This window comes from Hipposideros armiger, unplaced genomic scaffold, assembly GCF_001890085.2.
Source record: "Hipposideros armiger isolate ML-2016 unplaced genomic scaffold, ASM189008v1 scaffold_3, whole genome shotgun sequence".
NCBI classification, from domain to species: Eukaryota; Metazoa; Chordata; class Mammalia; order Chiroptera; family Hipposideridae; genus Hipposideros; species Hipposideros armiger.
This window is the reverse complement of record NW_017731353.1, coordinates 4383212-4398083: the sequence shown is the minus strand read 5'-3', so window position 1 is coordinate 4398083 and position 14872 is coordinate 4383212. Positions and strand designations below refer to the sequence as shown.

The 14872-nt window shown below is 57.0% G+C and overlaps 1 protein-coding gene across 1 annotated transcript in view; it reads right to left on the bottom strand.

Moving 5' to 3' along the window:
* Positions 1-12841, bottom strand: part of PRDM12 (PR/SET domain 12) — a 14064-nt gene extending 1223 nt beyond the window's left edge. Inside the window, exons 1-5 of the mRNA XM_019641704.1 lie at positions 12619-12841; positions 10690-10880; positions 9120-9275; positions 1682-1793; positions 6-333 (exon numbers count right to left, since the gene is read on the bottom strand). Coding sequence (XP_019497249.1) covers positions 6-333; positions 1682-1793; positions 9120-9275; positions 10690-10880; positions 12619-12841 — 1010 coding nt within the window. The remainder of the gene's footprint in view (positions 1-5; positions 334-1681; positions 1794-9119; positions 9276-10689; positions 10881-12618) is intronic.
* Between the last annotated feature and the right edge of the window lie 2031 nt (positions 12842-14872).

Genomic DNA, 14872 nt, shown 5'->3' with positions numbered 1-14872 from the left:
CGGGCAGTGCGGGCGAGTGCGCCTGCAGCGCGGCGCTGGGTGGCCGGTGGCGCGCGCTCTTCTGGTGGGCGCGCAGGCCGGCCAGCTGCGAGTAGGCGCTCTGGCACACTTGGCACTTGTAGGGGCGCTCGCCCGTGTGCAGGCGCACGTGGTTGCGCAGTGTGGACGACTGGCTGAAGCGGCGGTTGCAGAAGCGGCACACGAAGGGCTTGTCCAGCGTATGGATGCGCATGTGCGAGCGCAGGTTGCTGCGCGAGTTGAAGCCACGGTGGCAGATGACACAGCGCATGCGGCCCGCGGTGCCTGCCGCCGAGTCCGCGGGGTGGAAGTCCTCTGGCCACGAGGGCGGGAGAGAGTGGGGGTGCGGGACAAGGGGTAGGCAGGGAGGTAGGAGAGAGAGCAGCCCTGTGAGAATCGTGCCGCTGCTGTCGGGCACCCCGGCAACTCTCCCACCCCACGCGATCCTCCCAGGGTCCCGCCTGCCTCTGACCAATGGGTGGTTCCCAGGCAACTGATGCGGGGCGCTGACAGGGTGATGGGAAGGGCAGCAAGGGCCCTGGCTGGACTCCAGACCATTCTGTGAGACAGCGGAGACTCAGAGACTTAACCTCAGTGAACCTCAACTTTCTCTTCTATAAAATGGGAGCCCACTGCAACCCCACGGGACCCTCCAGGACTACTGGAGACGGTCACACAAAGCTGACATCCGTTAAAGGTTATTCTGTGCTGAACACTACCTGCCTTAGCCCATGGATGGTTAGTGCCTGCCTCATAGTAGCCTTACATAAGCAGAAGTAACTATTATAACTCCACCCCCATCAAAAAACTACTTTCATTTATTCATCCCACAAATATTTTACTGAGTGCCTTCTGCGTGTCAAGGAACTACACCTCACCTTCTTCACCCTTGAAATGGAAGTAATAATGGTGTCACCCCCATAAGCCTGCTGTAAGGATCGGAGAAATTACTGATTGTAAACAATAGCTGCAGAGCAAGGCTCCGGAAGCAATAATCCATGAGCTTCAAGTTCATCCTCTAAAATTAAGGATAATCAAATTTCACAAGGATTTTCTGAGGACCCACGTGGGGTGATACCCATACAAGGTTTAGCCCAACACCTGGCACAAAATAGGTCTTAAGTTAATGGTCTCTGTCGTGATGATCAGCGTCCCCCCCAACACACATGCAGACAAGGTTTACACTGAGTGCCTACCCTGTGCCAGGCCGGGCACCAGTGACAGGGCAGGGAAAGGCAGAGTGTCAGAACTGGAAGGGAGCTTAGAGATCATCTTTCCCTTAAAGATAGGGAAACTGAGTCACAGAGCCATTCTCAAGATTGCCCAGCAGACCTGGAACTCAATCCAGGCTCCCGCAGCCAGGCCCCTTGCCCGTCCTGCCTCTCTGGTGTACCACTACCATCATCTGCCCCTAGTCTGTCTGGCCAGAAAACAGGAGAACTGCCTTCCACCCATTCCTGGACCACGTTAGTGGTTCCAAAGGCACTGGCCTCCTTGAACCAGAAGTTTCCGTGTGCTCAGCAGTATTGGAGGTTGAGCCAGGGTCCCTGGAGGCCAGGAGCCTCTTGCCCCCAACCACACACACACACACAAACACACACACACACACACACACAGGGTTCTATGGGTCCTTTGTCATCATGGCCTCGTGGAGAATACCTACCATGCTTGTTCTTTTTCTGCTCCTCTTCTAACCCAGGCACACCAGGGATACCCAGGAAGGTGTTGTGCGAGTTCCCGTACCACACCAGCAGCTCCTGGTCTGGAGGGATCATCTGCAAGGAAGGAGGGGACAGGAGGTCAGGGAGGCAGCAGACTGGGGGGATGGGGTGGGGGGGTGAGAGGCAGGGCTCTCTGCACATCCCCTCACCGCCAGGAGGCAGCTGTCCTGGCGCCTGCCATGGAAATGTGGCTCCCGTCTCAGCCCTGACAAAGCCCTCCTAGGGTCCGTTTCTGCCAAGCCAGCCAACTTGCACAAACACAGGGGATGCTCTGGTCACCTCGCCCTGCCCAGGATTCTCCCCATCTCTGTCCTAGCTCTGCTGCTGGGAACAGAGCCGCGTCCTGGCCATGCAAATCCTCCCAAGCTGGCGAAAACAGAATGCAAGGCTTGCAACAAGCAGAAGTAACAGAAGACCAAAAGCTAGAAAACTTTTTATTTCTTACCGAGGAGTACAAAAGTCAGCCAGCCCTGAGGATGCTCCCAAGGAGTGTGGGCACCCTATGGCACTTGGTTACACCCTGCCTGATAATGTTCTGGGAACAGCTCTCATCCAAAGCATCCACAAAGTGGCACCACATCACAGGTACTTCTTTCCCACCACAGGGCTCTTGGCATGACCCCATGCATGTGGAAAATGCTAGAAAGGTGCACTCAGGTTGATGAATGCCTCCACCTCTGAAATACTAGGGCACACAGCCTTAAGAACCCATTTTGCTATGTCCTAAGTCTATGGCAGAGAACTCCACACATGGTGACAGGGCTCTGCTGCTCCCAGGGGAGGACGTGCCCCAGGAAAACAGCGAAGGCCATTGGGAAGGAGGATTTGCAGTGACAATCCAGGGAGCCTGTGGAAGGCCTGCTCCTGAGGTGGGGCTGACCATACACCACACCCCGGGACACCCCAAGGGGCTCCCCAGGCTTTTGGTGAAAGCCAGTTACCCCTTCCAAGTGGGGTAACTTGGCCAGCTAGCTAGGGCAAATGAGAGAGGGGACAGCCTATCACCCTCCGGAGGCCTGGACCTCAGAAGAGCTGGCTTTGACACCCACCATGGAGGTCACTCTCTGATCTGCTAGGAGAAAGGAACCTGGACATCCACAGGCAATAGCTGGTTTGTTTTCCTGGTGTTTCCTCCTTTAGTGAAGCACAAAAGGTCACAGGGGATCCCATCCAGGGGCGTCTGAAATCCCAGCAGTACAGGACCTTCCCTTGGTCTCCATGGTCACAGAGAGGCTCCGCCCTTTCTGTCTGGTTCTGGCCCGCAGACCCCCACCGTACTCAGAAAGTTTTGTTCACCACACCTTTCTTCCTCTGGTCAGAGCCAGGAGGACCCTCAGACCATCAGAGCCATCTCGGCTCTCTGAAAGGAGAGGGGAGCAGAGAGACGCAGGGTGGGAACAGGAACGTGCAAGGGGGCCCAGGTGACTGAGATCCTCCCATGACTCAGCCCGGGGTCACCGTGCCCCTTCTCAACAAGCCACACAGTCCATGGCGCATCACGTCAAGCCTCGGGGTCAGTGAGTGATGAGAAGCCAGGCAGAGGGTGCTGCTCCAGCTCAGACTGACAGAGTTTGAATATGGAAGAACCAAGCGCAGTCTCTGAACCCAAGGAAAATTAGGCAGTGCCTCAAAGATGGCAGGCACCACAGTGAAAGCCCTCGAGGCCTTTCTGGTCATTCACTGTCATGGCCACTGGGCTTGCAGGTCAGAGCTGGAGGCCCTGCTGGAAAAGGAGCGACGAAGAGAGAGGATTTGCAAGCCCCTAAGAAAAGAGGATGGACCTAAAATATTTCAGATAAATTCATCATGAAGAATGCCACTCTCTGAGAGACAGTACAAATGGGTCCTCCGTCACTGGGTCCCTGGATGACCTTAGGCAAGTCACTTGCCTCAAATGAACGGGTTGGGGGCCCCCCGAGGTCCCCCAAATCTAAGACTCCGATTGTAAGTCACCTCCAACATTGTCCCAGCACCTGGCTTCAATTCTCAGATGAAACCAGACATTTATCCATCATGGTTCTAAAGCAACCAGCCCCCGTCCAACAGCCTGAACGTGCCCCTCCCTTCAGAAGACAGTACTGCAGAGGTTGCAGCTCAGGCCATGCTGGGGTCCACTCGGGCTCCCCACCTGCTGAGCATGTGATCTTGGGCAAGTTGTCTCATGTCCCTGGGTCTCAGTATCCTCAAACATAAAGGAGGGACAGCACCATTTCTCTGGCCTCACTGGGTGCCTGTCGGGGTTCAGTGGAAACATGCTCACATAGCTCTTTGCATGATCGATACACAGGAGAGCTTTTTATGGTTTTCTCTGAGCTCGCCAACCTCTCAGAGAAGTTGGCAGCCATCGCTGATGCATCGAGTCCCACAGGCATCCCGCAGAGCCTGCAGGATGGTGCGGGGCTGCTGGCATAGTGAAAGCCCAGAGTGACCCACAGCTCTGCCTTCTCTGTCCGACAAGAGCCAGCATGTCCCAAGGACAACTGTGCCACACTGGGCCCACAGCTTCCTGGCCCCATCTCACCCTGGAGAGCACAGATGAGGGGTCAGCACGCTCGCGGCTGATGTTACCCTGAGCAGCCTCTCCACCTCCAGACTCGAGGTCTGGAACTCAGATACCTAAGTCAACACCAACCTTTTAATTTTAATTGACAACAACAATTATCATTAAATATAAAATAATATAAAATAAGTATATCAACAAAAAAACTGGTGATGATGAATGAGGATGAACGTGTGGGACTGCACAGAATCTGAATATTGCTATTCAAAATGGTTTTGGGGAATATTCTTTTTTAAATAAAAGCTTCAATATGGACTGTTTCAATATAACGGTGAGCCATTTTTTCACTAACATTTTTGAAATAGATTAAAATTAATTTTACTAATTAATTTTAAAAATTAAAACAGTGATGCGGACACATGGACAAAAATGTGAATCCATAAAAGGGCATAAAAGGGCATATAATGAAAAGTAACTCTCTCTCCCATTCTGGGTGCCCAGCCACTGGGGCCAGTTTTCTGCATGTCTTTCCCCAGGAGGGTTTGTCATTTTGAGACTATTAAAAAGGCTGATTTAAGGTTTGTGGGGAGCAGCATGACGGCAGAGGGACTTCCATTTTCTACATGATGCATCTGAGTTTTTTATAAATGAGCACATATTACTTTTATAAAAAATATTTTTTGAAGAAAGGAAATCTATTAAGAAGAACCTACTGGAATTAAGAATGACACACATTGTCAGACAGTGAGAAGCCACCAGCTCTCCAGGCAGCACCAGGGAAGGCAGCATCACCCGCCTCATCACTGCAGAGGCCACAAACTGGAGTCTCTCTGAGCCCTTCGGAACCCTGGGAAGCCAGTGGCGGCCGCTGGCCCAGAGCTCTGGTTTCTGCCTGCTCCTGGGCACCCCTCATACACCCACCCAGAGGCCAGGAGCCCAGGCGAGAACAGGCAGCCTGTTCCCTGAGATCCTGGTACTATTGTCCAGAGGCCCCCAGGGTCCCATCAACCGACCAACCACCTAAGAGCAGAGACCCGACAGCCCCCTGCAGGCCCGCTCGTCCCCCTGCTAGTGCTGTTTCTGTACAGCCAACACTCCAGCCTGGCTCAGCCGGGGTTCTCCATTGCGGCTCAGAGAACCACATCAGCTGTCCATTCACTTTTCTGGGGAGCAGGGACTGGCTCAGGATGTGCAGTAAACCAAGCAATTCCCAGGGAAACCGAGTCCTGTACCCTAAAATCCACATCACCAAGACTCGGGGGGAATATCAGCGCCCGAGTCTCTCATTGACAAATCACATCATCTCGCAACTCACGCTTCTTTACCTTCCGCATCAGCCCACAAGTTTTGTCCTGCCCCATTTCTGAATTTTTATCATAAATTGAAATGATGGGGTTTGGGGTTTGCTTTCCTAGTATGAATTCCTGTCACACTATTGAACATGCCCCCAGGAGGCTCTGCTGCCCTCCCCTTCCCTTGGCAATGCAGACGCTGTCGTCTAGAAAGATCTCAGTGTCATCTGGAAGAATATCAATTTCCGCTGTACCACAGATGTCCCGACACACCAATTAATAGAGTTCCAGCAAATAGATATCGGCCAGGGAGGCCCCGCAGCATGGTGACCATGGGGTCAGACAGGCCTGGATTCAAATCACAGCGCGGCAAGCTTCTGGGGTTTCCCTGAACCCTAGTTTCTTGGTCATTAAAATGCAGAGCGTGAGAGAGAGCACCTCACAGGGCCGAGAGGATTCTACTTCTAAAAAGTTGCTAAGACCCTTAGCAGGCGCTGGCACATGGTCACACTCCATGAAGGCAGAGATGTTAATAAGCAGAGCATCTTAACTGCAGCCTCTGATGAGCACGGTCAAAGGAAAACGCGTTTGTCCTCACAGAGCCAGGAAAAGGAGAGATGGTGCAATAGGCTCCAAGGGGGATAAAAATAAAAGAGCTCAACGGCCTAAAATGAGAAGGAAAGTAGCAAAAAGAAAAATTCCACATTGCAGGGCACAGTAATTTCCAAAAAAATAAGGACTGGGAATTTTCTTCCCTGTTCCCAAATCCAAAACTTTCATGACTTCTTCCTACATCCCTTTCTTGTGCTGAGTTTTGGAGTCAAATGTCTTGCTTTCTGGGGGCTGGTTTTGTTTTCCTGGGAGAACTGGGTCCATGTGTTCCCCCTTTCAACCTAGCCCCCATCACCTGCAGAAAGAAGTAGTCATTCAACATTCTGTGCCCACTTGCTATGGGCTGGGCACTCCCTAGAAGTTTCAGCAGGGAGGGTGCCCCAGGGATGACACGCTGGCCTGGGGAGTCTCTACTGACCGGCTGGCCTGGAGAACCCCACAGTCCTTGTCTCCTTTTGGAGGGCCGTCATTTTGTAATTGTGGGAATAGCAATAGTGTATTTTGCTTATCAAATAAAGACATTCCTTCCTATGTTTTTGGCAAGTAATGGGTTACTGCTATGAACTATAAATAGTTCTGAAAGTGACAGGAAGGTTAAAACAACAGATTACACCACGGCCCCTCTCCTTGGCTAACTCTCACACACGCACACAGCAGACAGCCGATGTATTCCAGAGGCGTCTGGAGGTGGGGGCCGGGGGCAGCAATATCTTCTGGCCGAGACTAGAAGGGCCTCTGAGCTCTGGCCTCAACCCCGTGGCATGGTGGCCATACACGCCCAGACACACATTTAGTCTAGGAGGTTGGAATCTGACATTGCCACACAGTTTGAGAAAAGTGCTGCCACAAAAAAAAAATGTGCCCAGCTTCATTTATTAAAAATAAAATGGGTGCTAGTTTGTTTCCTCGTCCCTCCTGCAAATAGACCTTTCTCGGGAGGCTTGCTAACTCTGTAAAAACATTAATGGCCAAATTGGTGCTGTCTACCTATCAATATGTGATAGGATTTCTTCCCTCCATTTTATCAACTTAAATTCCTGATCGAAAGTAGGTGACTTTTGGAAACCTTATAAGCCCAGGTCCCTCCTTGGAGGTCCTCTACGGCCACCTTGCCCTCTAACTCCGAATTTCTGTCTAAATGCCCATTGCTGTTCCTTGGCGCTGTTCAGCCTTCAGCCAGCGTGATGAGACGCTGCACAGCGAGCTGAGACTGAGCCCCCATGCCTGCCTCAGCTGGGAGCCCTCCTGCCAGAATCACACAGGCGTTCCTAGTCTGTCTCCTGTGTGCACGTCTGCGGGGGGGATGGATGGTGACGGCGTGAGTGTGTGTCCCCGGCTGGCTAGTGTGTATCAGCATACACAGGTGAGGGTGTGTGTGCGCGAGGCTGAGAGGGGGAGAGGGGCTAAGGTGCGCGCTCAGCCCCGCGCTGTGAGAAGCGGGCTTCAGCCACACCTGAGGCTGATGCTAAAATGTCTGCTGGGGAGCCCTTGCTCCCACAGGGTGTCAGTCCTGCTAGATGACAGGAACCACCTCTGTCCTAGGCCTGGGCCACCTCCGGTCCTACCATCACACTACCTCACGCTGTCCCCTCGCTGGAATCCCAGTCCAGGAATGCTCATCTTTCCTTACCCTCCACTTCCTGGCCCTCCCAGGGGCGTCCCTCACCCCCCCCCTCCCCGCCACCTCCCCGCACAGCGGGCCACACCAGGACCCAGGCAAAGGCCATTCTGCTGTCACCCCTAGGAGAGTCCTGGGGGCCTGGTTATTCGGGGGCAACCCATCTCAGTCCCAGAAGCTGCTAGGCCCCAGTGCCCCTCGAGCCATGGAAAGACTTGGGGCTCTGGGTCCCAGGGAGAAATGGAGCATGGACTAAAATAAAGTCATTCTCTGACTCTCCGGAGGCTCCTTCAGACCACCTGAAACACTCAGCCAAGCCCAGCCCCACCCCAAGAGGCACAGTGCTCCTCCCGACCAGCAAGCGGATGCATGAGGTCCAGACAAGTGTGGGGGGAACAGCCCCACCACCCCTACACTGCGCTCACCAACAGCCTGCCACAGGGAGGCCCGGCAGCTCGCCACCCCCTGGGCTACCACCTTCAGCTCGCCATCGGCTCCTCCCCAAACACTGTGAGCTTCTCTGCCTCTGCCCAAGCAACCCCCAACCGGGAATACCTCCTTCTCCCATCCTCCAGCCTTCTCACGCCCTGGGTCTGGCTTAGCTCCCTGCCACCGGGCCACAGGACGTGGTATTTATCTGTCTGCTATCTCTCCCTTTCTCTCTTCTCTGAGGAGCTTTACCCAGCAGAGGCATTAGTGTTAACACTGCCCCCTGATGCCACGTGAGAGCTCCTGAGTCTGCCTGCTACCAACTGAAACTCAGTTTCCTTGTCTGTAAACTGTAGCTAAGGGCAGGACTCTCCCTTGTGGATTAAATACATGAGGATTAAATAAAATAATGCATATACACCATCTAGGAGAAGCCTGACACCTGAGCAATCAGTATGTGATAAATGAGTCATGGTCCACATGTCAGGGGTGCCCCACGCACGCAGAATGAGGGACAATGCACAGCGAAAACGGTGCAGACACAACGCCCCTCTCCCGCTCAGATGTGTTCCCGGGGCTGCCTTTCCGTGTCTTGCCCTCTGTGTCTCTATAGCTTCTGAACCCCAGGACAGCCTCAGCAGATACCCAGGGATTTCACTGTTGAGATGCTCACGACGTTCACAATAGCATAAAGTCACAAGTTCTGTCCTTTCTGACCTACAGCAGAAAGCTCGCCCAGAGATCACACTCCTGAAGACCATGATGCATGGGTCTCAGCTCTACAGCCTGAGCAGGGCCACCTAGGCCGGTGTCAGTGCTCCTCTACCCACCACAGTGCCCAGACACAGCTGCCCTGTACCACTTCCCGCCCTGCCCCCCCCTTTCCCAGCTGCCCCCACTGCTCCCTACACAACAGCGCACATGCTCACCTCAATGGCTTTGTAGAAGATGCTGGTGCCAATCTGGACGACCTCCAGGTTCTGCTCCTGCTCATTACGTGCGCACTTGATGTAGGTCATCCAGCTCCGGTGGTCCTCCTGACTGGCATCGATGAAGTAGCGCACTGTGCCATCCTCGTTGAACACCTGGGTGCAGGTGAATCAGGGAGCAGATGAGGCAGGGCTTTGTCAGGTGTGCCACCTGTGGCCCGGCCCAGGTCCCATGCCAGGCACATCCACACACACTCTCTATCCTCACAACAGCCCCAGGAAGTGAACATAGCTCTTATTATCTCAGCTTTCCAGCTGAGGGAAAGGAGGCTCAGAGTGGTACAGCGGTTCACCTGAGGCCAGCCGGCCGGAGGTGGCCAACAGGGAGTCATCAGTCTCCAGGGCCCCCCGGGCTCCTGCTTCCATGTCTTCCCCATCCCCAGAAGAAAAGGGTCTCCGAGGGATCAGTGGCCGGACAAAGTCGCATCCGGCTAGCTCTCTGGGGCTGCAGAGTTGCACTGGCCAGAACCACAGATGGGACACAGGTGTTTGGAGAGGTAAGGCTGGCTCACTGTGGCACCTGGCTTGGCTCAAGCTCCTTCCTGGGAGCTGCCAAGGATATTCATAGGTCATACTGGACCCCAACTTCCTAACCCCGCCACAAGTGGAGAAAGTCAGCACTGGCCCGACCTCCAGGAGGGAGGGGATGAGGTTAGGAGAGGTCTCTGGGCCACCCACCTGTTCCCTTCCTCCTGCTCCTGTGACCAGGGGCAGTATTTGTCACATGGAGCTCCTCCAGGATCTGCCAAGTGGGAGCTGAGGCAGGGAGCCTTCTGGGGGTGGGGAAGAAATTAGGGAGAGGGTGCCCTAGTTTGGCCTCTGCCAGGTGAAAGCCCCAAGAGGAGGAAGTGCTTTGACAGTGACTCTGTGTGTCCTAAGGGTGGTCCTCCCTGGCATCTGGCACTGTTTGAGGGGAAGAGGATCAAAAGGCCTGGGATGGAAGCCACCCTGACCTTCAATTTCCTGCTGTAAAATGGGCATAATACCTCACGGGGCTGCTGCGATATCCCGGAGGAACACAATTTATCAATGGGCATTTCCAATGCCGCTGCCCTGCCAGGGTGAAGCGGTCTCCCAACAAGCACAGACCCGCTTCGCTCTCCACTCCAGCCGCCCTCGCTCCCCGACCAGGGCTGGCTTTGGGGGGCTTCCGAAGCTGCTTCAGGGTTGTGGGGGGAAAATGCAGGTGGCTGGGAGATGGCTCCCAGCACCGTGGGACCCTGGGCAAGCGACATGGCCTCTCTGGGTCTCAGCGCCCTCCTCTGTGAAGGACCAACAAAAGTCGCGCTTCCTAGAGTTGGCCAGAGCAAAGCGGGTCAGTTCTCCGAACGAAGCCTTTGGGGGAGCGCGTTGGTGCAGGTTGGGGAGGAACCTCCAGGGATCCAGCGGCATGGGGTCCCGCGTTGGGGAGCGGCAGGTCCGCAGCGGCCGAAGCTCTTCTTAGCAAGGGCGGAAGCAGCGGCAGCGGGAGGCCAGGTCCCACCCGGGCCCCGCCCCAGCCCCGGCCTACCTCCCACATGAGGTTGTTGTTCTTGCAGATGTCCACATGCTCTGGGGCGATGACTCGGCCGGTGAAGGGGCCCATCTCGGTGCCCGCCTTGATCCACGTCTTGGAGAAGATGCCGAGGCCCTCGCCGGGGATGGAACTCTGCGCGATGATCACCTCCGCCGGCAGCACCAGGCTGGACAGCTTCTGCACCTCTGTGGCCGCGGGGCGGAGAAACTAGGTCAGAGCCGGAGGACTCAGCCCGTCCTACCCGGCCCACCCATCCCAAGCCCGCCCCGGAGTGACTCTGCAGAAGTCACTCGGGGTGTTTGTGGGGCAGTGGAGGCGCAGTCACCGGAGTGTTGTGTGTAACCCGGTGCTTTGGGGCTCATTGGTAGGAGAATTTTTTTTTTTAGCTTTTTCACGAATTCTCAAAGCACCCACAATTTCCACTGCCTTCCATTACAGAAAAGTCTAAGAACTACTGACCTAACCACAGTGAGTAGTTTTACAAATGGGTAAACTTAGGCCAGCGCCCATAAGGAGGTGATGACCAAGCCGAGACTCCGTCCAATGCCGCTCAGGGTTCTTCAGTTGGTCATTCTCGGAGCTCACTGCGCATCCCAGCAGGAAGCACAGGGCACGGTCGGAAGCCCCTGGACACCATCAGGGGCTCTGACTCCTTTTGGGGGTGCTGGAGGCGCCGCTGCCGGGGCAGGTTGGCAGCTCTGGGAACTGGGGCTGCCGGGCCATGGAGGCTCAAAAGAAACTCGGGCAGCATTGGGTCGGATTCCGAGCTGTGTGTGTGACCCCAGGCGTGTCTGGGTCCCTCTGTGCACCCAGAACCCGGGGTGCCATGAAAGGCGGTGCCCGGACCCAGGCGAGCCCTGAAGTCGCCTCTTTGGGCAGGGAAGAGCGGAAGTAGCCCAGAACCCTTGGGGGTCCCTCTGCCGGACCTGGCAGCCGGGGTGGGAGCGGTGAGGCGCACAGGGGCGGCCTCCATGTCTTACAAGGTTCCCCTCTAAGCTACCTGGGAAAATACCCGGCGAGCGGGCCGGCTGAAAGGGGGGGTTAAACGGTGTCCATTGCGGCGCGGCCGGCAATTTGTCACGCTGTTAAAGTGATCGCATTCATTCGGCTCCATTCGAAAGAAATTGCTAATTCTAAATTCATTAGCCCTGGAAGAATGCTGTAGCAGTAAATTGTAGCTCAATGCCGAGGGGACTTGTTTAAAAGGGGCCGAGGAATTCCCCTTACAAAAAGCGGGGATTAGATGGTTGACATAGCGTGAATGGAAGTGGAATTAGTCTGCACGGTAAATTAAGAGAGGAACAGAAATCGAAAAGGGGGAAGAGAGGCGGACGCGCAGAGATGCCAGTGTCGGGGGAAAGATATTGTTTGCTGGTTGATGAATGAGGAATAAGAACTTGAGACATCTTAAAGAAAAGAAACTTTTTTCGCTCTCTTTCTCTCCCTCACTCCCTCCGCGGCTTTCTCTCCCCGCCTGCCCGCCCTCCGCCCCCCTCCCCAGCCCCCGCTGCCTTTTAAAGTTCTTGGTTTAAGTGGGAACTTTCGCGGGTCAAGCCCAAGTTAACTAAATGAATTTAAAACCCCTTCTTTTTGAGTCAACTGCTATTACACGCCTAGTAAGGCTTTAAATGCCGGAACCGGCCTGCTCAAAGGGGTGAGGGGCGGGCCGGGGAAAGCGGGTCCCGCGAGCGGACACCCTGGGCACCGCGATCCTTCTCCAAGCCGCGGGGCGCGGAACCGTCCTCCGCCCCGCCCTGATTCGGCTTCAGGGAAACCGAGGCACACGGGGCATCTGGAATGCCCGGGCTGGCGCGCAAGCAGCTTCAGCGCCCTGTGTCCCCGCCGCGGTGGGTGCATCGCCGGGCGGGGAACCAAAGGCCGCCGGGAGGAGGGGATACGACCGGCCTCGACGGCTCGACTCACCGCCAGAGAAGGACTGCGCCAGGACCTCGGCGGTGAAGGCTGTTTTGGGGCTGGCGTGGTGGTTCTTGTCCTCGAAGAGCTGCTCGCCCAGCACGTTGCGCCAGCGCCCGTACAGGAAGCTGTGCAGGATGTCGGAGGTGATGACCTCGGCCAGCGCCAGCCCCGGCGCCTTCAGCCCCGTCTTGAGCACCAGGGCTTCAGCCGGGAGCACAGATCCCATCATGGGCGGCCCGGGGCTCGCCGGCGCCGGGGGACGGCCGGCCGGGCAGACGCGGGGATGTGGCGGGCGACAGGGGAGCGGAGGAGCGAGGGAAGTGGGCTGTGATCGAGGAGAAGGGAGAGGAGCAGCGGGAGGACACGGACGCGGGAGGGAGCGGGAAGCGAGGGGGAGGCTGGGAGGACAGTGAACGAGGGGGAGAGGGAGCGAGGTGGAGAAAGCAGTGGAGACGGCAAAGCGGCGCGGAGGGCGGCAGGGACGGGGCTGGAGGCGAGCGCGGGGGTGCGGGCGGGCGGCTGCAGAGAAACTGCGGCGGCGAGGGGGCTCTCGGACGCGCGCGCTTGCCTCTCGCACACCCAGCCCGGACGGTCTTCCCCTTGGCAAAACCTCAGCGCCTTTATAGGAGCCTCAGTGACCCTCCTAATTGGTTATTAATGACGCCCTGACGTCGGAGGACAGACTTGTTGTACCCAGCCGGGCTCCAGGAGCCTGAGCCACCGGAGCTCCCCCTTCGCTCCTCCCGCCCCTCGCGGCCCTTCCTCCCCCCCTCCCTTCCTCTTCCTCCTCCTCTCCCCGTGGGAAGCGCCAGGCAGGGAGGGAGACGCAGCCCGCAGCGAGGAGAGGAGGGGATGGAGCAGGGGCGGGGGCGCAGCGAGGCTCGCTCGGACTCCAGGGACGGACTGGTCAGGAGGAGCCGCTGGCCTCGGCCCCGCAGGCCCCGCGCTCACCTACTGTCCAGGCCGGGTCTGCGCCCCTCATCCTGTCCCGGACCGGTCCAAAGCTCCTTTCCCTGCTCAGGCCCTGGGCTCTCCGAGGCTCCAAGACCTGGGCTGTGGTAGTTGCTCCGGAACCCGCAGGCCCAGCGCGCCCGGGCCGCGCTGATCTCCTGCACAAACGGCGCTGCGGAAGCCTGCGCTTCGCTTCAAACGGGCCGCTCCAACCGCCCGGCTCGCTGCTGCTCTCAGCCGGGTGTGAAAACCACCCCCCCACCCCCAACCCGGGCCGAGAGGGCTGCGGGGCGGGGCTGCGGCCGCCGTCGGGGCTGGGCCCGGCTTGACAGGGCTTCGTGGGCGATGGGCTCCTGGCCCTAAGTGGGTTAGGTAGGGGTCGGGAAGGGCAGGCTGAAATCCGAATTAGCCGCCGGTTGCTCGGGAAAGGCTTTCCTGCGGGATACAGGAGGGATAAAAAGGGGTCCCCCGACCATCCTGAGCGAGAGCAGTCGTGCCCCAGAGCGACGCCTTCCGAAACTGCAGGCAGCCCCGAGCCAGGCTGCGATGCGCGCAGGCTCAGGGCTCGGGCCTCCCGGCTCCTTCGCTCAGCTGCCGCCTAGGGAAGCCCGCACTTTTGGCCTCCTAGCTCCCTTTCTCTTCTGACCTCCCTCTTCTTCTCTCCCTTCCTCCCTGCTCCTCCGCCCCCCATCCCACCAGCAGACTTTCTGCGCAGAGGTTCCAAGGCACCCGGAGTGCCCTCGCTGTCTTTCTCCGTCTCTATCTGGAGACAGGTTGCTGCTGAGCCCGGAGCCAAGGCGAGAAGGCCACTGCTTCCTGCAGACTTTGCCACCTCCAGGAGTTAGCCCCAACTCCAACCCTAGAGACGGGAAGGGGACCGGGGGAACCTCCCCCACCTGCTGAGCTCCTGGGCCCTTGTCCCCCACCCCTGAAATTTCAGATTCCGTTAACAGAACCAGATTTTCTGGACACTGGGAGCGTGAGTTGGGCTCCTGGGGTTAGCTGGAGGAGGCCGCTTCCCCAGGCCTTCTCCACAAGGTGTAAACTTGGGTGGAGAGGCAGGGTGACTGGTCTTCCTACAGAAGTCACTGTCCTCACGCCCTCAGGCAAAGAGCTCCCTCCACTGCAGGGTCCAGTCTTTGCTGAGCCAGCCTCGCACCTGGCAGCTGTGGATCCCTGGCCTCTGCATGCTGGGTTCTGGCCAGTGATCCCCGACATTCGGGGGTCGACATCCAGGCATAGAGTAAGGACGGGGCAACTTCCGGCTTTCAGACCCAGGGCCCAGGGCCTTCTCAAGGCTGATGACCCA